The sequence below is a fragment of the Serinus canaria genome, chromosome 2, assembly GCF_022539315.1.
Source record: "Serinus canaria isolate serCan28SL12 chromosome 2, serCan2020, whole genome shotgun sequence".
Lineage (NCBI taxonomy): Eukaryota > Metazoa > Chordata > Aves > Passeriformes > Fringillidae > Serinus > Serinus canaria.
This window is the reverse complement of record NC_066315.1, coordinates 100,484,492-100,506,824: the sequence shown is the minus strand read 5'-3', so window position 1 is coordinate 100,506,824 and position 22,333 is coordinate 100,484,492. Positions and strand designations below refer to the sequence as shown.

General features: G+C 39.7%; 1 protein-coding gene across 1 annotated transcript in view; it reads left to right on the top strand.

Moving 5' to 3' along the window:
• Positions 1-22,333, top strand: part of RAB31 (RAB31, member RAS oncogene family) — a 61,372-nt gene extending 39,039 nt beyond the window's left edge. The window contains exons 4-7 of the mRNA XM_009102055.4: positions 348-419; positions 2,278-2,384; positions 6,285-6,394; positions 18,111-22,333. Of these exons, the coding sequence (XP_009100303.1) occupies positions 348-419; positions 2,278-2,384; positions 6,285-6,394; positions 18,111-18,208 (387 nt within the window). The 3' untranslated portion in view covers positions 18,209-22,333. The remainder of the gene's footprint in view (positions 1-347; positions 420-2,277; positions 2,385-6,284; positions 6,395-18,110) is intronic.

Genomic DNA, 22,333 nt, shown 5'->3' with positions numbered 1-22,333 from the left:
GGAAGGGGTCCCTATGCCATCAGGTTAGGCTTCCAAGTGCAGTTGATCTTCCTGTCAAAACCTGTCCTGGGAGTCCATGCCCTGTAATGGAAAATGATGCATTGAATCAGTAAGGGCTGGTTGGGTAAATTCAGTGGGATGAAGAACAGCACAAAATAAAGGAGGTCTGGCTTCTTTGTGTTTAAGGAAAAGAAAAGGAAAAGATGGGTGACCACTGATAAGGCTGTTCTCTGTGGGATGAAAGGAAGTGGTTGGTCCTGCCATGGCCAGTCTTTGAGACCTGGCAAAGTGTGTGATAGTTCTGATTTATTAATGATACTTTCTCTTGGGGTTTTATGTTTTAACAGTTTCATTCCTTGGCTCCAATGTACTACCGAGGCTCAGCAGCAGCTGTCATAGTGTATGATATCACCAAACAGGTGAGACCTTTGGGATGCTTTTGCCTGTGTTAACTCCTCTGTTTGGGCCTGAGTTCGAGTTAAGCCCCAGAACTGCAAAATTTAATTTGTCTGGCATGTATATGCTTCAGTAGTTTGTGTAGATCTGGGTGGAGGTGTCCAACTGCCTGAAAACATTAAATAAAAAGTCCTGCTTCTGTGTTGTTTCAGCTTCATGTAGACAAAAGGTTTGAGACTGCATTTTGTCAATGTTTCTTTGGGTTTCCTCTGACTAAGAAAGCAGGATTCATATCCTGCAATACTCCCTACCACCACCTATGTTCTCTGTGTGGAGTTGAATTTTTACTAGAAAAAGCAGCTGTTGGCTGTATCATCTGAGTAGAAATTAAGTTGTTTGCATATTACTGATTTTAAAACTAATTATTTTTATCTAAGCATATCATTTCATGTCTGTATTACCAGCATCATCTCTTAATTTTCAAACTGGTAATGAAAACATAAGTCTCTGACCTTTTGTCTCAACATTATTCATTTGGAATGAAAATTTTATTTTTAGATCCTTAACTTCTCTGGCTCATTTCTCAGGCAGAGGAGGCTAGGAGATCCCAGCTGAGTGCCTCTTTCACTCCTTTTGGAAGAAACCCCTGCTGACAGGGCAGACTTAGAGGCAGTTCTAATGGATGGATGTCCAGGAGAGTTCACTGGCATTTTATTCCTTTCTTGCCAATTGACTATTTACTACGAGGTAGGGAGGGCTGGTTTGGTTCCCCAGTGCATTAGTGTAATGATCTGTCGCTGACAGTGGTGGTCACTGTTGTGCAGCTGTGCTGTTCTCCACTGCTAATTTGCCAGGAGAAGGTGAGGAAGAATAAATCGTGCTGGATTGATACTTTGGATTTAAATATTTTACAGTTGATCTTGTAATATATTATAAGAATAAAGTTTTGTTTTGCCAGCCTTTCTCCAAGCTTATGTGGAACAGCCCTCAGAATAAAGAGGGAGAAATAGGAGAGGAAGGTCAATGTATATTTCACTTTCTGATGCTTAATAGTCAGTGTTAATCTTTAAAGCAGAATGGATTTTTTTCCCAAGTGACTGATAGGGCTCTACCTTCGGTGATACTGATGCACCCACTGCTGATTTAGAGGCAACTCTTATGTGCATTTCTGAAGGGGAAGGAATTATTTATCATCTGTTTGGGAGCTCACTTGGTCAGTAGAAATTTCAACTGTGCATTATAATTAGAATCTCCAGAAATAAGTGTTATCTTATAGCTACTCCTTCACTGGTGTAAAGAAAAAGAAAAATTACTATTAAAAGGTAGGCAGCATCAGATAGAGTTTGATTTTCATGCTTGGAGGGGAAAAATGCCAAGTGAATTGTCACCTCTCTCTTCAGTTTTACAGTGAGACATTTGAAGTTTACCAGATCACAGATCTGGAAATGCAGGAAAGCAGGGCATCTCTGTGGAAGCTCCATTGGATATTGCCAAAAATATGACAGTGATTGAGATGGTAAGCTGCTGGACAGAAGTGCAGTTAGACAAATGAAGCTCACATGAGGTGAAGGAAATGAGCTATTAGATGAGCTGGAGTAGTTTCTTCATCACTGGAAGTTTAATATTCGGTGCTGCGTTGGAGCAGGGAGGAGGGGAAGTGGAAAAGGGGGAAGCATCCAAGTTCAAGAATTAATTTGAAGAAGCCTTATGGCCTAAAGCTTGAAAAGCAAATTGCAGAGATAAGTGATCTTCTAGTCTTGTGATCTATATAATCATTATTGCATTAATACTGTCAAAGCTGTGCTCCTCTACTTTAAAAAATAGGCAAATATATCGGCAGGGAGTGTGCTGATAGCTTATTTTGTTATTTCTCTGATGCAGGATTCATTTCATACTTTGAAAAAATGGGTGAAAGAACTAAAAGAACATGGTCCTGAAAACATTGTAATGGCCATTGCTGGAAACAAATGTGATCTTTCTGATATCAGGTAATACTTTTTATTGTTGCTTTCACTGTGGTAACTTTGTTGTTTTTTCCCTCCAGGTAACAGTTTTGCTTCGTTATAATAGCTATATAATAGTATAATAGTTATATTAGTATAAAATTTTGGCCTCCTGTACTAGAATCAGTGATTCTAGCAATGTACAACCTCAACAACAGCACGATGTGAATTGTGTTTTTTTTAACCTCTCTTTTACTGCCCTTCCTCTTTATTTGTACAATCTCTACATCCTTTATCTGCTGAATCATTGGGAATGGAAAAGGGTTCTCTTTTTTGTTTCTCCCTTCCATTTTATTAAAAGGTGCAGAATATAATAAGTGATGAGCAAAACTGGCAATATAAAGCTGTGAGGGTGGGCAAGAGGTAAACTATTAATCACAGAACTTCGAGAACTTGTGATTTGCAAGAACTGAAACAGTTTCATAATATTGGATGTAGAAAGTGTATTTTTGGGATTTTTTTGAGCATATCCTCAAGTAAAACTTTTGTCCCCTGTGTGAGGCAAAGAACCTCCTAGATAGAAGAGGGAAGGGTTGAACCCTAACCCTGTCAGAAGAGCTGAGATGATGCTATTTGGAGTGAGAGTGCAGCTAGAATCGTTCTTCTGCTTGTTAGCTGTATTTTGGATTTGCATTTATCCTTTCAGGTAATGGAAGCACATTCTGCTGTACAGTAGTGATTCTGTTTGTCAGTCCATGACTCTTATTTCTTGCTTCACCTATGAGTACAAACTCAATGATCATATTTGATGCTTTCCCCTTATGGCCTCGTAGGCTCTCATGGCCGTTCAAATACATCCCCAAGTGTTTAGTTACTTTGGCCCAGATTCTCCAGAGCTCTGGAACATGTGTGTAATTTCAAGTAGGTGCTGCAGTGCTTTTATTGAATCAAGGCCCACGTGGGGGTTTGACCTGTGTGGGTTTTGTTTTGTTCTCCCCTCTGCCACTGTCAGCCGTGAACCAACACAAAGCTGCAACTCACTGCTTTCTGTAAGAACTGAACAAGCCCTAATTCTGGCAAACTTCTGGTTTCTTTTGGGCTAAGAATCAGGGACACAGGTGTAGTGGCATCTCCTCCGTGATGTTGCGATATGCCGGCAACGTGATCGAACTGAGTCTGACAAGACAAAAATTTCTAGATGTGAAGGAGAAAATAAGAGGAAAGGATGGTTCTAAAAATAAAACCAAAAGCCAGTTAGCACAGATCAGGGGTTTTGGTTGCCCTGAGAGTTACTTTCAAATTTATTGCATAAGTGTTCCAGGCAATACACTTGCCAGATTGGGTAGTAATTTTGGAGATGGTGACAAATGGCAACAATTTTAAATGAGTCCATAACCAGCCCTTTTCCTCCTTGCTCTTGCACCAATTGAAGACTTTAAAAAAATCCTGTATCCCAGAAATGTTGTGAAAGCACTGGGCTTCCTCACAGAGCAACTGTGATGTGTAATCTTCTCATCATATCATCAACCACTACCTGTAGTTTACTGATTGCTGATCACCCAATTCTTGCTCCCGTTCAGCTGGTATAGCTATTCTTTGCACAAATTGTGTTGCTGGGTGAATGGCCCTCAGTGTACCCCATGAGCTAATGTCTCTTAATCTTTTTGGTTTTTATGGGAGAGGACATTTTTTTCTCCTCATAATTATGAATAGTTTTGGTGCTATTTTTTTGTGCAGTTGTTCTTTCTGCATCTGCCAATCTTTTTTCTTGTTGAAGTTATCCAGTGATGTCCAGATAAAGTTATTTTGGTGGAAAAATAGAGAGTAGACTATCTCATATGTGATATATTTTCACAGTTCTTCCAGAAATCTGATTGTTTATGCAATGCATGCAGCTGTTTGCAGTCTCTGTCTGCTTTATGTCTTCAGATTTACTTCAGTAAAAATGGTTTTAGGTGAAACATGTCACCAATTTATCAGATTATTTCCAATGAGTAGAAAGTACGCATGCCTTTAGGCACAGAGCATTTACAAGTAAGATGATGTGAGCACACAGGAGCAAGCTGCTGTTTGTATGCATTTTTGGCATCTCTGCTTGGTTTTGTAGAGCTTTTGGCAGATGTTTTGCTGGGTATCAGAGAGACAGCTGCTTTTAAGACCAATATGAAGAGATGCAAAAGAGGTCAAGCTGACCCGGTTCAAGTTGGTTTGATTCTGCCATCTCTGAGTGTAAGAGATGGTGTAAGGAGGAATTAATGTATTTCTCATAATCATTGACCAGGCTACCCTCCCTGTTTAGCATCTAAAATTTGGTCTTGAGCTGCCAAGATGTCCTTGGGACGCTTAGGGATCACAACGGTTTTTCTTGATGTTGTTAATAAGTTATCAGCAACTCTTGATGCTCTGTTGAAGTAAATTTCTTCTCCACTTTGAAGGAATTTCTACAAATAGGCAAGCAATTTAATCAACTATAAATCCTCATCTTTGTTTGTAGTACTGTCAACTCTTGGAACTGCTGAATGTTCAGCATACTTCTAAGTAATAGGAGTAAGGCTTTCTTCTGACAGGTCATTAAAAAGTAGTTTTAAAGACAGGAACTGAAACTTCAATGCTAAAATGTTGCAAGTGTCCATAATACTTTTCTGAGCATTATAGAATTCAATAGTTGTAACAGCAGCTAAGAAGTGTTCACTTCCCTAAAAATGTGATTCACCTTCTGAACAAATTGGGTTCTCTGGAAATCCTTGGTTAAGAGAATTCAGCAGAATTTCATGCTCAGATCTTCATTCAGTGCATCCATAATATTTCCTTGTTCCGTAATTTATCTGGATTTCTTTAAATCCTTTGACATGGTCCTGTACAACATCCTTCTCTCTAAACTGGAAAGAGATGGATTTGATGGGTGGCCTGTTTGATGGATGAGGAGTTGGTGGGTGGTGGTCAAAGGCTCAGAGTCCTGCTGGACACCAGTGGTGTCTCTCGGGGATCCATACTGGGACCAGCGGTATTTAATACCTTCAGTAATGACACAGAAGGGATCGAGTGCACCCTCAGCAGTTTGCTGATGACACCAAGCTGAGTGATGTGTCTGACACGCTCGTACAGGGAGGAAATTGTACGAGGAGTCTCTGGATTGGTGTATTGGAGCTGTGGGCTGAAGCAGTCTGTGCAGATTCTGCTGTAGCCCAAAAATCAGGAGTAGAGGTGGTTAGAGATAGCAGTGCACACAAGGCAGATCCAGCTTTGCCACCTGGCTCAGGGAGATACTAGGCCAGCATGGGGCTAGCTTGTTCAAAGCAGTGGTCTCTTTGAATGTTATTAACTGCACTTGCCAGCTCTTGGCATATGAAGTACTGGTTGCAAAATGAGAGGGTTTGGTCTGCTGGTGATTTTAAGACGGTGTCATTTTGGTGAAATGGCGCAGAATTGGTGTCTTTCCCCAGTGAACTGGCACTCACAGATTGCTGTTGCTGATGTTCTCAAAGTCAGTAGTTTTCTTACTTACTTTGGAATCTCATTTCCTTGCTGCTTGCAAGGAAAGACCAAGACATATGATGCTCTTATCGTTTTCATCCACAACAGTTGTACCTTATCTTGCTTGAACATTTGGCATGTGGAGAGTGCTTTTCTTATCAAATATAAGACACAAACAAATGTGATTTTCTTTAAATTATTTTCCTTTTCTCAAGGCATGGATTCAGCGGCAAGTCACAGAAATCTAGAAATCTTCAGACTGATCTATTTTGTTGAAATTCTGATATATTTTAATAGGATCCAAATGCCATATGAAGAAAGACAGTATTGCTTTTATGGAGAGGAAGAGCATATTAATGCTCAGACTTTGTTTGAGGTTGTTTGGGGTTTTTTCTTAAAAACTAACTTTTTTTTTTAATTTAAATTTTTTAATTTTTTTTTTTTTTAATTTGGCTTCTTTTTTTTTTTCAGGGAGGTTCCTATGAAGGATGCCAAAGAATATGCAGAATCTATAGGTGCAATTGTTGTTGAAACCAGTGCAAAGAATGCTGTTAACATTGAAGAACTTTTTCAAGGAATAAGTAAGTATATGCTCTCTTTAATTAATGAATTGTGATTGTTTAGAAGTTTTCTGAAAATAGCTGTCTGTTTCAGGTCTATAAACTACTTTCCCAAAGACACCAATAAATCCTATAAAGCCTGTGGTGTGGCTACTATTTATGCAGATGTAAACTAAGAACAGCTTTGAATACACCAGAGCAAAACATAGTAGATAGTAGATACAGAGTAAGCCTATTCCTTCTAAATCTGTACATAAATCGTGGCCTGGGTCACATCTGCTGTTTCAGACCAAGCCTGCTGTAGAGGCAGTACTGTTGGTCTTATCATCATGTTGCTAAAAAACTTAAATGTTGATAAACGCTCCTGGAGGGCATTGCTAAGGAAGGTAATCATTCCAGTGGAATACATTTAAAAAATCCCAAACAGATACATTTTTCTCCAGGCCTTCTAAACAGGATGAGGCTGGCACTTGTCATGAGGAGAAGAAAAACTGTCTTGTTCAGTTTACCTTCCAGGGCTTCCAGTGCTGGTCGCTGTTTGCCAGTGGGAAGGATCTTGCAGGCTGGAAGGGACCTTGGGAGAACTTGAGTCCAACTTTCTGCCCAAGGAGACTTGATAGTGAATTCAGACCAGATTGCTTGGGCCATTGTCTGCCCCAGAGAAGAGCTTCCACAACCTCCTTGGGCAGTTGTTCAAATAGTCCTCGTAGTGCAATGCCCTCATCAAGCCAGAGCCTTTTCTCCTTCCATTCACTCCCTGTCCTGGATGCACCGCTCTGAAGAACCTGGTTCAGTTTCTCAGCAGCCCTTCCCATGGGCACTGACAGGCAGCTTTGTGGCACACCAGAGCCATTGTGTCTCCAGGCTGAGCTGGCCCTGTTTCCTCAGCCTCCCCTCACAGGGCGAGTCCTCCAGCCCTGACTCTTGCAGCCCTCCTCTGAGTGTGTGCCAGCTTGTCAGCATTTGTCTTGTGTTGTGGGGCCCAAAGGAAGTGTGACCCTGGTGGTGTTAGACCACATCTAAGAGGGGATAACTGCTTTGCCTAATGTTCTGTCTTGGCTCCTGTGCTTGCTGCTGGCTGTCTCTGCTGCCAGAGCGTGCTGCTGGCTCATGCTCAGATTGCTTCCCTCAGGTCCTTTTTGGGCAGAGCTGCTTCTCAGGCAGCCAGTGCCCAGCCTCTCTCATAGCCAGGGGCTCTTCCTTCCCACAAGGAGTGCTTGGCGTTTGTCTTTTCTGAAGTATGTAAAGGCTTCTTTTGACCCAAATCTGCCTCCAGCCTAAGGCCCTATGAGGAGCAGCCCTGCCCTCAAGATACTGAGTGCAGCTCTGAGTTTGGTGTCATCTGAGGGCTGAATTGGGTGCCTGTTTTTTCATCCTTCAGGCTCTGATAAAAGGTATTAAGGTAACTGGCCTGTGGGTAGACACATACCATTAACCACTGACCTTTGAGTTGGGTGTTCCAGCCAGCTACTCACACAGCTAACAGTCTGCCTATCTAGACTGCAGCATCCCAACTTGGACGTACCAGGATGCTGTAGGGAGAAGTATCAAAAGCCTTGCCAAAGTCACGGTAAACGACATCCAGTGATGCTGCCATAGAGGGCAACCAGGATGGCTGGACGTGGTTAACCCTTGGTAAGCCCATGCTGACTGGTCCTGGTCACCTTCTTCACCTTCTTGTGCTCAGAAGCAGCTTCTCAGGGGATTTGCTTTGGGTTTTCCCAGGAAACAGAGTGAGTCTAACCAGCCTGTAAACCCATGGCTTATTATGCCCCTGTTTGAGGACAGATATAACATTCACCTTTCTCCACAACCTTTCAAAAGCAACAGGGATGATAAAGAATGGTGTTGCTCCCTATGCATCCTCAGGCTTGTATAGGTTAAGATTTCTTAAGAGATCTGTGGTCTGATCTTCTTCCACTACTGCTGTTTCCTCCTCTCCCTGAATCCTCTTCTGGGGTGCAGAGAGCTAGGAGACAGCATGTCCAGACACTCAACCTTGTTTCTCTGACATTATTTTTTTAATTTAATATATTTTTAATCAGCTGATATTGTCTAGCAAACTTTGCCTGCGATGGGGCCTGTGGAACTGTTTGCTCTGCTTACATGGGCTGTATTTGAAATGGTTAATGAGAACCAGTATTCCTAGAATACACTGCCATTCTTTTGCCTCCTTTTAAAAAAGAGCTGTGTGCCACATGGGTGTCTGGAGGAACTGGTTCTTCCCTGTGATAGTTTACTTGTTTGTCTGCATCTGATGGTTGTGGATGTTCTTGCAGAGGAACTCATTCTTGCCACATAATTAGATAATTAGTTTCCAACTTTGATAGGCATTGCTGCAGCTGGCGGTGTGCACTGTCCCTAATAATTAATATAATAGACGAGGAAAATCAGCTAAATTAAGTTTAGTATGAACTAGATACCCAGGCAAGTGCACTTAATTCCACAGGCAATTACTTCTATATATAGAAATATTTGGTCTCAGTGGATCTACTTGTGACCTTATCAAGCACTCAGCAGAGAGAAAGGAGAGTGTTGGTAGAGTATGTTTATAGAAATATAGTGGAAACCAAGTGAAAAATGCTTGATTAGCAGTAGAATTAATTAGTGTGATTGTGACTGGACAGAGAGTATTGATAAGTAACTTTCTGATGTTTTACACCACTTCAGTCTTAGTGCCATTTCCAAAAAAGTCTGTCTCTGCCCAAATTGCATAGCAACATTTCTGCCTTTTCAGTGTATGAAATCCTCCTGTGGCAATGTCTCCTACTCTGTTGGATAATTTTGTTTGTGTGATGCCCTAAAAGTCACTCTGCAGCTTTAGTTTTGCTTTCATGTTGCCTGAGAGCTCCTGCCCTTCTCCCTGTGTTGCTCATGAAGGGCACTGTGCAGCTCCCTGGCCTCTGAACAAGGAAGCAGCAATTTCTGTTTACCTTGGACTTTGCAGGTAGACTGTATGTGTTACCTATTTTATAGTCTAGATTTGGAAGGGTATTCCATCATGTGTGGAGAATTTCTCTATTAAATCCTCCTTGAAATTGATAGCCTAAGCAGCCCAAAGGGTAGACTCCATTTTATTTTAGCTAAAGAATTTACCTCCTTCTTGCCTATTCTTTTAATTTCCCAGGGGCATTTTAACATAAAAATTTTTCCTTCCTGAGATGTCTAACAACTGTCTCTTTCCAGAGACAATGTTGTGAATGGAGTGAAATAGTATGATGGAAAAAATGTATACTCATAATGATAGAAAGAAGGCATAAAGAAAAAAAGGGGAACTGGTATGTTTTGTTGACAGCCAGATAAATCTTGGAAAAATAACAGAGATTATATAAAGATCGCCTCATTTCTAAGGTTATTATATTATACTGTGCTTAAAAGATTTTTTAAAATAAGTTTCTCTCACAATTTGAGAATTTGGCTGCTTAGAGGGATATCTTCATAGCACAGTCTCAGCACAGATCTATCATCCTTAATTTGTCTCAAGAAAATACAAGATGTGAGAGACTAGAATCAGTACAAGTTTCTGATTTTTTTGAAGATGGGTCAAATTTGGCAGGAGAGGTACTCTGCAGTCGCTGTGCTTGGGCAAATAAGGGTGAGGAGATAGACTGAGCAGGAGAGTCAGCAAAGTCAGTGTTCTCTGAGCTGGGAGTTTGCACTGAGTAATGGGCTGCAGCTCCTGGGTTCTCTTGTACCCATGGGATTTCAAATGGTAAGCCACTGCATTTAGCCTGGGTTTGTTTAGCAGTGCCTTGCTGAAGGCTTGCTGTGATTGTGAAATATCATGTGACTGATTTATGTCTCTGTCAACATGAAATGAATATTTTTAATATATATAGTTGTATATTCCTCACTGGAGGTAGATTTTTCTCAATGTCTTTCTTTAAAGGTTTCTGACATAAAAAGGGCTTAACAGTTCAGAGTTTCTTTAATTTGTTCCAGTAGTTATTTTTTAATAGCTGAGTTTCTATAGGAACAAATGTTATTAACTTTTTATTCCCAGTCTTAAAAGAATCATAGGCACAGTGGCTCCTTGTCGCCAGTTTTTTGGCAGCAGCAAAAATGCCAGGAATGTATTATACAATAGCAGTATAATAAAGTTGTGCCTGTGCAGGGGGTCATACCAGTTCTGTATTGCCCCTTCATGTTTGTGGGACTTTAACCCACTGACTTTTGCTTGTGCCTGGCTTGTTTTCAAAGACTAAACAAGCTCCCCAGTGTGTACTATCATTTAGTGGCAATCATACCCTTGCAATTCTCAGACACCTGTTCATTTACCAGCTCAAATAAGCCTTAGTTGCCTTACTCAAATCTGGTACACACCCAGCTGTTTCTCTCCAGCCTGTGTGTGTTCCCTGCTACCTCAGCATGAAGGTGGCCCAGATATGAAAGAGCAGGTTACGTAAGAGCCGCCCTGGGTGCGCGGCCGAGCCGAGCCTGTGGCTCCCCGGTTAATGCCCGGCTGCACCAGCAGCTCCGGACGGGAGCGGGCCCTGGGACAAGCAAGCTGCTGAAGAATATCTAGCTAAGTGAAACATAAAATAAACATGGGCTTGAGCAAAACAAACATTATGGCCATGGGGTATTTTCTTTGAAGTCTGGCAAATCATAGGACAATAGAATGGTTTGGGTTGGAAGTGACCTTAAAGATCACCTAGTTCAGCTCCCTACCACAAGCAAGGATGCCACCTAGTAGATCAGGTTGCTCAAGGCCCCATCCAACAAAAGTTTGAGTTCAGTGTGCTACCAAAGGGGGCGAGATTGAATCATTTCAGCATCCTCTGTTGAGGGTGGGAAGGAAGTGGGAAGAGCATTATCAGAACACTCTGTGGAGACTGTGCAAAGAGGGGTTAGCATGCTCACTCTTACTGATGTTCATACTATGAGAAGGAGAGAAGGCTGATGTTTAAAATCCAGATAAGAACATTCTTCCTAGATGAGGTTTCCTAATTAGAGCAGTTTCTGTCTTGGGATTCAACCTTTCATGTGGTAAATGCTCAGTTATAAATGTATGAAGCTATTGATTTTCTGATGCCTTGCCAGCAGCTCATATATTGAATATTTAATGTAACCCAAATACTTGTTTCCTAGAAATACTGGGAGATTAAAAAAACCAAATCAAACTCGATCTCTAGAGTTTACACTTTAACCAGTTGTATGCTGGACAAGCTAAAGTGGAAGGTATGAAATACCTGTGGAATGGGTAAAGAATCCTTTCCAGCAGACACTCAATGTTTACACTGACTCAGATGGGCTTGGATGGGTGGAAATGCAGATAGACAGTCTTCAAGCTTTGTGAGTGATTAGTGTGGTAGTTTTCATCCTTTTACCTGCTGATTTGCAGATATTTGTGAAGTACTTTGAAGAGGTCTATGAAAGATATTTTAAGAAAAGAAAGTACATTTAGGTTACAAAGAAATTTGACAAATACCAATTTTAAGGTAGTCCAAACTCATAATTGAATTTTTATACAGCATGTGAAAGGATGGAAGAAACATTGTCCAAACTAATATTTGAGATTATATTCTTTACAGTTTATGTTCCCTGTGTTTCAGGATTAGTTCTCCTCCTGCTTTCAGACCTCAGTGAATGGAGCAAAACTTAATGACCTTTGGACTATTCTAAAGTTAAACATGTGAGGTACTGGACTCCTCTTCAAGGAGAGCACTTCAACTTAAAACAGTAGGAAATAAACTGACATAGCCCAAAGTTAATTACAGCAGGACCTTGAGTCAAGGTTGGATCTTAGTAATTAAGTAATTAGGAATACTGTTGTTTACTTTGATACATGCAAGATTTAAATATTTGTTTGGGTTTTTTTCTGGAGATTTCAATTAAATGAGCAAAACATATTTGTATTGCTGCTTTCCCTACAAAGAACTTGTGTCAGCAGTCTATATTTTTGCTTTAGATCAAACCAAACCAAACCAAAGGCTTTATTTTCCTGCACGGAGATGCTGTTAGATATGCTATTAGGAGTATTAAAATAATTGCCACTTACCTGTGTTTACTTAGACAATAAATTTTGTTTGTTGTGTTCCCTTGCATGAAAACTTACAACATGAGTGAACAGTCGATTGGGGAAATCTTAATATCAGTATAAGTATGGAGGGCAGGGGGAAAAAACAAGAGACAGACTAGTGAGCCAAGCTTTATAATTCTTGTGAGAAACTTCTAAAATACCACTGAAATAGGTTTCAGAGCATGAAAGAATTGGGGGAGATATGAAGTAGGACTTCAGGTGCAGAAAACTGCTAAAACTGTTGGATCAGATGTGCCTGTTTTGCTCTGCTGTGTCTTCACAGGTGGCTGGTTTTTATTAATGAGGTTTGCAGGGGCTCATCTTGCTGTGATACAATTTGAGTAGGTGGTTCTGGGCATTGTGTAGCTGTTGTACCACTGCTTGAAGAAGTTAACCTTTTCTCAGGTGAACCATTAGAAAAGCTCACCTGAGCTCTGACAGGTGTCAGGTTGCTTCTCTGGGGCAGAGTGAAATGTATTTCACCTTCCTCCAGCCCCCTAAAAATTACCTGGTAGATGATTTTCAGGAAGATGGAAAGAAAGGCAGAGAAAGCCACTGCACAGGACTCTGATTGCTTCTTCTCCTTAGAGTAATTGTTGTTGTGTTAGATAGCAGGACTCTGCTATCTTGAATGGCCTGAAGTTGTGTCTGGGGAGGTTTAGGTTGGATATTAGGAAAAGATTCTTCACATAGAGAGTGCTTGGGCACTGGAATAGGCTCCCCAGAGAAATGGTCACAGCACCAGCCTGACAGAATTCAAGAAGCGTTTGGACAATGCTGTCAAACACATGGTGTGACTCTTGGGGTATCCTGTGTAGGGCTAGGAGTTGGACTTGCTCATTCTTGTGGGTCCCTTCCAACTCAGCATGTTCTGTGATTCTGCAAGTCCTTGGGACTTAACTTTATCATCTGGATGCGCCAGCTCAGGTTGATCACAACACATCTGTTTCCACAGTAAATGAGTCATCTGTTGATGCATTGTTGTGTTTGTCCCATCATGGTAACTGTTGCAGGTTTTTTACTGAGCCTTATGGTCAGCTTTAGGGCTGATCCCAACCTTTCCTTTCATGCAGTCTTTTACAGGTCAATGAAGTTTCATGTTTAAAAACCCAAACAAGAGCAAAAAGCTCAGCTCCAAGCCTGATTTTTTGAGCTAGTGAATTTCACAGCTTCCAACTGGAGCATCACATTCAAAAAGGAATAAAGAGAGCAGCTTTTATTACTTTCATGATGCCTTCTGCTTCAGCTGCACTAGAGCACTCCCTGTCTGTCTTTCTTCAAGTTCTGCTCGCTGAGCTGCTACCCAGTCCCTGCTGTCTCTCTTGCTTCTCTGCTCCAATTTTCATTTTTCTTCATTCCCATTTTGTTTATCTCTTGTTCCACCCTCTCATTTCCCAATCTCTTTGCCTCTGGCACTCTTAGAACAGCAACGCCCACAGTGCTGATTAATCCCTTAACAAACCTCAGATTCAGTAGCAGGAGTTGGAACTCTCCCAGGTTTTGGAGAAGACTCTGACCTTCATCCTGGACTGCCTCAGCCCGACTCAAACATGCCAGAAAGGAGGAGATGCAATTGCTTTAATGCTTTTCATCTGTTAATCTGGATGATTCACTTCAGACAATTTCTGTAACCCTACATTTGAGCAGTCTCTTGTGACTTACTATTTTACACACCAGTGTTTACTGGAATGAGAGAATGGAGGACACCAAGACCTCTTCAGGAATGTGCAGAGGTGGATGGTTACAAACAGTTTTGTTGCACAAAATCTGTGAAACATGGTCTCAACCTTAGTGAAATAAAATTGAAATATATAGTCCTATTAATAGTGCAAAATCAAATTTTAAATTGTAGTCAGCAACTTACTCTGTAGGAATATCAGCAATAGGAACCATATGGAACTTTCATACCATCTCAGTAGTATTTTATCCCCAAGTTCCTTGTTTCACCAGAGAATCCAGCTGATTCTCTTCAGCTGGAGAATTCTTAGATAAATGTGCATGCATTCTCTGAGAATAACTATTTCTGGAATCCTAAAACACACTCCTGGTGATCTTTGGCAAGCTGGCAAGTTGTGTCCTGCTCTTCAAAACAGGGTGAAGACTATTTGCGGTCTAGTTTGTCATCTTAAGTTAAGCAAGAGATGAGAACAGGTTGTCCTGAGAGGGTGTGGATACCCCATCCCTGGAAGTGCTCAAGGCCAGGTGCCCTGAGCACTCTGATCTGGTGAGTGACATCCCTTCCCAGGGCAGGGGGGTTAGAACCCCCCTGATTTTAAGGGCCATTCCAACCCAAGCCATTCTGTCATTCTAGGAGTTCAATCTCTGATGGTGCTTTTAAGCTGACTCTATCTTTACCAAGCAGTCCTCAGTTTGAAGAGGAATTGCCTTAATGTTTTTATTTCTTCAGCATGAGAATTGCAGGGCTGGACGTCAGAGCACTGCTGCTACTTCTTTCTGACATAAACTGCATGAAAGAATTAACCTACAGCATTTTTAATTTATGGTATTCAATACTGGGATATTTTTATTAGTCTGGAACAGAGACTATGGATGCCAGTGAGATGCAAATTTTAAACGAGTATACACTTTCCCAAATTAATTCAGTTTGTGACCTCCGTTGATCTTGACTCAGTGCCAGCTATATTTGAGGTGGTGTCAGCAATATTGATGCCATATTTATCAGGAGCTGAATGACAAGATGAGATGATCACAGTGCTTTTAGGTGGCAATAGTGATTGAGCTGGGTTAGAAGCAGGAAGTGTAGGTGCAGGATCAGCATTTCACTCCTCATCCTTAGTGTTCTGCTGCTGCTTAGGCCTTTCTCTGTTACAGTGCCTACTGTCAGGGAAGCCTAAGGAAAGATAGACAGATTTCTGACTGATTTTTTATTCACTTTCCCTGATGCCTGATGAAAAATCACTGTATCATTTGCCATGGAGCTGGTTCTCAGGTGTTAGTCTGAGTTTTTTATGCTCCAAGATACTTATTCCTGTCATGGTAAAAGCTGCTTGAGCAGGGATGTCTTGTTACTAAAACTAAAATGGTTTAACTTCATGGTTTAATAATTCTGGTAATAAGAAAAGTAATAAGTGAGGCAAGAATCACCTACTGAAAAAATATTCTCAGACTTGAATAAAGTAAAATTTTAAACTATTTAAACATTTATTTCCTTACATTGAGTTCAAGGAGGGGGTAGTGGTATCAAAACAGCAGAAAACATGGCTAGTTCCTGACAAACGGTACTTAAGTTCAAGAATAACTAAACAGCAAATAGGTCTAGAGATTTTTTGTCTTAATTATTTATTGTTGTTATCTATGTGGGTCTTGTTGTTCTGAGAAACTACTTAAATCTGGGTGATTCTTAGCAACATATATTATGTCCTGGTCTGAACTGGACAAACTGCTTGCTGACCTTGAAGCCTGCAAGGTTTTTGCTCCAAAGATAAGTTTGCCTGCTTCTTGACATACACATCAGGAGTACTGTAGAAAAAATTTTAAACTCATAGGAACTATGAAAAGCTGAATGAAAACCAAATATAGTTAATGTCTTTGTTTAATGCATTTCTAAAATGAAAGGCTTTCATTTCTAAAATGAAAGTTTGCACATTAAAGCTCTCCTCTTCCAAAGTTACTATTAGAAGAACAAACGTTTGCAGGTATTTGCTTAATGGCAAGTTATTTATGGAAGCCATAGCTGTAGATTCCAGGTTTTTTAGCTACATCATGCTCTGTCTGGGTCAGATTAACAGAGTTTTATTTTGCTGGGACTGAGCTGAAAGCCCTTGGGAAGTGTTAGGTACCTAATGCAGAAGTTCCCTGCAGGTCTCTATGACGACAGCATTGCCTTCTTGGAAAGCCTCTCACAGATGCCATCTTCTTCATACTCTCTAGAGTTTTAAGAATTAGTGGATTCTCTTTGTCTCCAACAAAGCCAACAGCACTAATGCATGTAACAGCTGGATCTATAACCACCTATTCTGGTTATAGATATAGTTACATGCATTAGTGCTGTTGATTCTATAGATTCTATTGTAGCTGTATCTATAACCACCTATTCTGCTTTTTATTTTCCTTTACAAATATGAAGTCTGAACAGAATGTTAAGCAGGATGTGAGGTTGATATTTTAGTGACCCAAAGAGAGCTCAGCCTTGTAATGTCAGTGCTTATACATGCTTTGGCCCTCAAGATACACATTTTTCACTCTGTTGGACCAGATACAGTATCTTTACCTTAGTAATGTGAGGATGTTTCCTTTTCTCATTCAGTTGTACAAATACACAAAATTATCTGCTTTAAAAGTCACACTTTTCTTGTACAGCATACCTGTGCAGACCTAACTGAATAAGAGAAAATTTGAATCTTCGCTAAAAGTAATTTAAGGACAAGTTTTACAGATCAAATTTTGCTGTTTGATTTCATTGGGATTGGATTTTGCCTGAATGCTTTTAACTCACCCACCCATAACCACTCCCCCAAATAATTTGTAGGACTCAGGCTTCAGCATAGGTACATAATTCATAGAACGTTTGGTAAGAAAGAACTGTGAATAACTGAAGCAAAGGATGGGGAAATCTAAGCTGTAAAATCTACCTGGATTATGATGATCTGTTCACAAGAACTCTGTGTTCTCTGAAAGTGGAGAAATAAGAAACAAATATAAGAAACAAATGTTATATCTATAAGAAACAAATGTTAAATATTTTAGCTCATGTTATTTAACATGGGTAATGGTAAACCCAGGAATAATTAATAAAAATGGATTCAGCTTCAGAAAAAAATTTTTAGGGAATCCACAAAGTGATGGGAAAGTACATTACCATGACTGTAAAATCTCAAGGTACTGATGGAGAGCTCACACAAGGTTTTAATGCAAAAGCCAGATGCACACTAGAGAGAAAAAGAGAGACACAGGATGGACTGGACCTGGGAGAATTTTTTTTTTCCATTTATTATTCTTCTTATTAAGCACATTGTATGTTTTCCACTAATAGGAAGCCAGTTAGACAAAAGATGCAGCAGTACTAGAAGGGCACATAGGGGAGAGAGTTGGAGCAGTGCCCTTCTGCCCCAGGAGAGATCTCTGGCTCTCCTGTAATGGCTGAAATTCTTTCAAACACTCTAAATAATTACTCCATAAGATGATTAAAAAATCAGAAGAGTTTGCAGGGGAAGGGGTAATGCTGATGTTAGGTAATCAAAGCTGTCAACTGGAAAGACGTGTGTACGCCTACAAAAGAGGAAGGGGTTCTATGAAAAGAACAGATTTGGTTTTCTTTGTCAATTGTAGGCACCACGTGTTTAGTTACAGTGCTTTGTAAAACTCCAGTGTTCTAGGACTAAATGTCATACTGATTTAGGTCAGACACAATCTCTTTAAACTTGCACCATTCACATTTAGGTGGAACTAGGAGAAAGATGAGAATTTTCTCTTTTTAAGTTGTAAGGAGATCAGTAAGATAACTATTAAAAAAATTCATGGATAATAAAATTTCAGTGTACTTCATGTCTTCTCAATAGTCATATTTCATGTGTTCTTTTTACTGTGAAATTTTTTTCATGAACAGGATACAAGGGAAAATATTCAAGGTATAGTTGTTTTCTTGTAAAATTTCACAGATGTAATTCTTCGGCAAGCTAAATTCTAACTGTTACCTGCATGGTGTGTTGTTCTTACATCAAGAAAATTCAATTCATGTCTCCTCATGTGTTTCAGGTCAGCAAATCCCACCCTTAGATCCTCATGAAAACAGTAACAATGGAGCAATCAAACTTGGAAGGCAGACTTCACAGACGGGTAGGCGGTGCTGCTGACCCAACTTGATCTTTTTAGATTTACTTGAAAAACAGCACCATTTGCTTTTTTTTTTTTTTCCACTGAGAAAGGACTTTGTGATCTCAGTGACGTGGCTCCTTATCTTGAAAGCAGTAATTTCAATACTTCCCATGAGCAATAACGCCAGGACCAGAAGCAGAAGGCTTTACTTCAAAGGGATTTTGCAAAACCCAGTTGGAAAATCCTCTCTAATATCCTGTCAAAATTACAATGTCAAAGTACTCCGATTCTCTGTTTGAACCAGTGACTGTTTGGTTTTTGGGTTTTTTTTAAATAAAAAGATCATTTTAAAAATAAAATTTAGGTTTGCTGCAAAAACCTATCTTCTTACATTTGCAAAGTGGACTTGGCATGTTTTTAGAGTTTTCTCTGTAATAATAGGGTGAAAAAATCCCATAAAACCTGAATTTTGGCTTACAGCTTCTCTGCCATCTTTTTAGCTGGACTCTGCTTCATGATTTTTCTAAATCTGCAGCTTCATCTCCTACTTTCAGTAAACATCAGCAAGAAGTGGACTGAATTTGCTAACTGAAGAAATAAAAGGATCCAAAGGATGAGTGAATGCAGTTTTTGTGGACTGGAAGTCAAAATCTGTGTCAGGAAGTGCTGTGTATGTGGAAGAAGGAGTTGTCAAGAAGGAAACTGCTGGACCCCATACAGTTCCAGTGTGCTCTAGAAAGAAGTGAAAATGCAGCCGTTGCGTAGAGTGGAATGATTCCCTGTGCAGGGTGTGGTTTTCAATAGTTGCCGAAAATGTAAAAAGAGCATAAATACAGGCTTAATATCCACTGCTTGCCAGGGTTCCTCCAGATCTGTGCCCCAGACCAAAGTTGTCTGTGTTCAAAGTTGCGTATTCCTTGGTTTCTAAGAGAGGGTGCCACAGTGCCACACTCCTTGTGGTCTCACTGCTGTGCTCTAAGAGGTATTTGGATTCAAAGAATGATATTTCTGTACAAAAAACTGCACAAGAGAGCACGTTATTATTTGGGGTTAGAGGATGGAATCTAAAAAACAAACGTGAATGTTTGCTTACAGATGTAATTCCCTGAATTTGTGGAGTAATCTTCTCAGTTGTGTGGGGATGTGGTGTGGAAGGCACACTATGTAATATCTTTGAAGCATGATGCACTTGGAAATGCGGTGGAGGAAAGAATTCCTATAGAGTGTTATGAAGTAGAAATAATGTAAAACCATATGTGTTTTCAACTTCTGTCTTTTATGAATGTGTGTGACTGAGATGATAAAATCCAAATTTATCTTCTTCATCAATTTCATTGGAAGCAGGAATTAGAGTAAGAAATGCTGTATTCAAAACCAGAGCCCATCCTGAATTCCATAACGTTAATTTGTTCTCTTATGAGGAAAATTATTGCCACTGCACATTTTCAGGAGGGCTTATGAAAAACAAACAAAAGAGAAAAATAACTTTCCACAATAAATCATGAGCAGGGAGCCTAGAGCGTCGTTTCCGTGTTGATACATAGAAAACCAGACCTTATTGGCTGGTTGTGAGATTGCTTAGATAAAATGTCACTAATTGTTAGGGCTTGAAACAGAGCCAGATAAAATGAACAGGAACATTTTGTCTCCAGAGGGTTTGGAGTAGCCTAGGTGGGAAATATCCCTCTGCTTTTTATTTGAGAACCTATACTGCGTTGTTTTTTCGCACATAAGTAGTTTCTCCTATATTTTAGCCTCCTTTGAAAACACTCATTGTTGAATATGGCCTTGGATATTTTGGGTAAACCTTCTGTTTTCAGACTCATTACAGCAACTATTTAACTGATAATCTAGGGTTATTTAAGTGAAAATTCAGTAATCATAATTGTTGGTAGCAGGGGAGGGAGACGGGCTCCTTTAGGGAACATTTAATTCCATCCCGGTACAAGCAAGTCTGCCAGGGATGCCTGGCTCTTTGACTTGGCTGGGGAGGGAAAAGCTTAATGTGGCCTTCAGTGCTAAGGAAATACCAAACTTACCAACATCACAGGTTCATACATTTTATGGGGTCCATGACCCAATGCTGGAAGAGATCTGATTCTTCCTGTGTAAAACCCAGTAAGAGGCTAGACCAGTTACCCAGAAAACAAGATGAGATCGATCCTATGTTTTTAGAGGTGCCATAAAATTTAGTTCAATATATAGCAGATATCCATAATTGATTTTTAAGCTTTTGTAAATCATTGGTACATATTTTTATTTTTTCTACCATGGCATCTCAAAACTTACTAAATCCTAACTGAGATGTCTGAAAGCTGTGTAAGACAATTTTGTGAGTACCTTGTATACTCTAATTTACATTAGAACTGGCAATTGATGCTGATCTTTATGGGATATTGTCCTGAACAATCAGCTCTCACAGCTGGCTTTGAGCAGTATGTGAATCAGAACAGGTTTATGAGTTATATGTTAAAATAGTTTTAAATTGGAAGTTTTTACAATGGATCTGTGACAGATTTTAAAATTTGAATGATGACTAAAGAGGTTTTACTTTTGGTAGGGCAAATCTAAAGCACTTTATTCTGCTTTTAGTCAAGAAAAATATTAAATTAATAAGGAATCTTCTTGTATGAGTTCTTGAGATTTGGGTTACTGGACGCTTCAGTAGGGAAGTCTGAAGCCAGAAGAAAAATAACAGGCCAATGTGCTGTGTGAGCATCTCACATTTTCTCTGAACAGAGGGCTCACTTTTGACAATATTGTTGCCTCTCTGCTGTTTGTCAAAGCCAAGGTGCAGCCTCTTCAAATGGGGCGATTGTTTGTTAAAAAAATAGTGAATTTAAAATGTAAAATTAATGATTTCTGCTTCCATTGGTTCCCTGTGTTTCTTGGAAAGTACCACCACCCTTCATAAACAGTCAGAAAAATGACAATCTCAGAGTTGAAAGTTTTAGCAGCAACTGGAATTCCTCTTAGTAGCTAATGGCTGGTGAAAAGCTGAATTACTGTACTGGAGCACCTGCCTGTGTAACTGATCTTCTCTAATAATAATAATAATAATAATAATAATAATAATATCAATGCTGCAGTTCTTGGTTAGCCAGCTGGTGCTGGATTTGTCCAAGACTGATTTTCTCAAGAGAGCTAGCAGCAGGACTGAGGCACAGGCTGTAGTGCCAAGGATATTTGGTGGAGCTTGTTTGCACTGTGACTCAGGACTGTGACTGTCCAGTTGAGGGTGACTTGCTTTTCTGGCTTGTCATGAACAAGTTTTAAAAAAAATTATGAAGGAACTAGTTTTTGTATATGCTCTGCATATATGTGTGTATATAAAGTACAGTTTTATATTGTTCCTCTGACATGTAGTGTTTTTTCGCTATGTCTGGTTCTCATATACTACACATTGTATTCTGTAAGTACATTTTTCTGTTAATGATCATTTCACCTTTATGAACTTAAGGTTGTGGATCAAAGGTAGCAAGAAGATAGAGATATGCATAGGTACAATTTCTGACTTGCCATTCTTGTACATGAAAATGGCATATTCTAGAAAATGTTTATCTTGCAGATTGGGAAATCTAAAAATGGCCATTACTATTCAGGAATTGGAACTTAGAAGTAATAAAGTGACACTCAAAAAGCTTACTATTTTTGCTCACAGTATGACGTGTTATCTAAAGTGCTGCAATGTAATATGAGTCTGTATTAATACCTGAAAAACCTATTTGTCATCCATGTCTTCACTAGTCCTTCATGGCACATGGGAATAAGCGTGACTAGGTAGGTTACATGTGTGAGCATTCTGGCTGTCAGCAGACTGTTTCACTACAGTGATATATTTTACTAACCTAGCCTTAATTATTTAAACCCGAGTCAGTGATAAATTTCCAGTTTAAAATCACCTGCTAGGTACTCTTCCTCTGATTTGTTTATATAAGAGCTTTGATTGGGCTGGACCCACTCGCTTCATGTATGGGATGCTGCAATCTGTTAATACTTTACCTTCTGTTTTACATATTAATTGTATCATACCTAATAATATTTTTTCCCCTAAAATGTAGTTCTTGTGTTTTATTTAACCTACAATGATTAACGCTAATAAATGTTTTAAATGGTTCTGAATTGGGACTATCTCTGGTTTCAATAAAGCTGAACAAAATAGA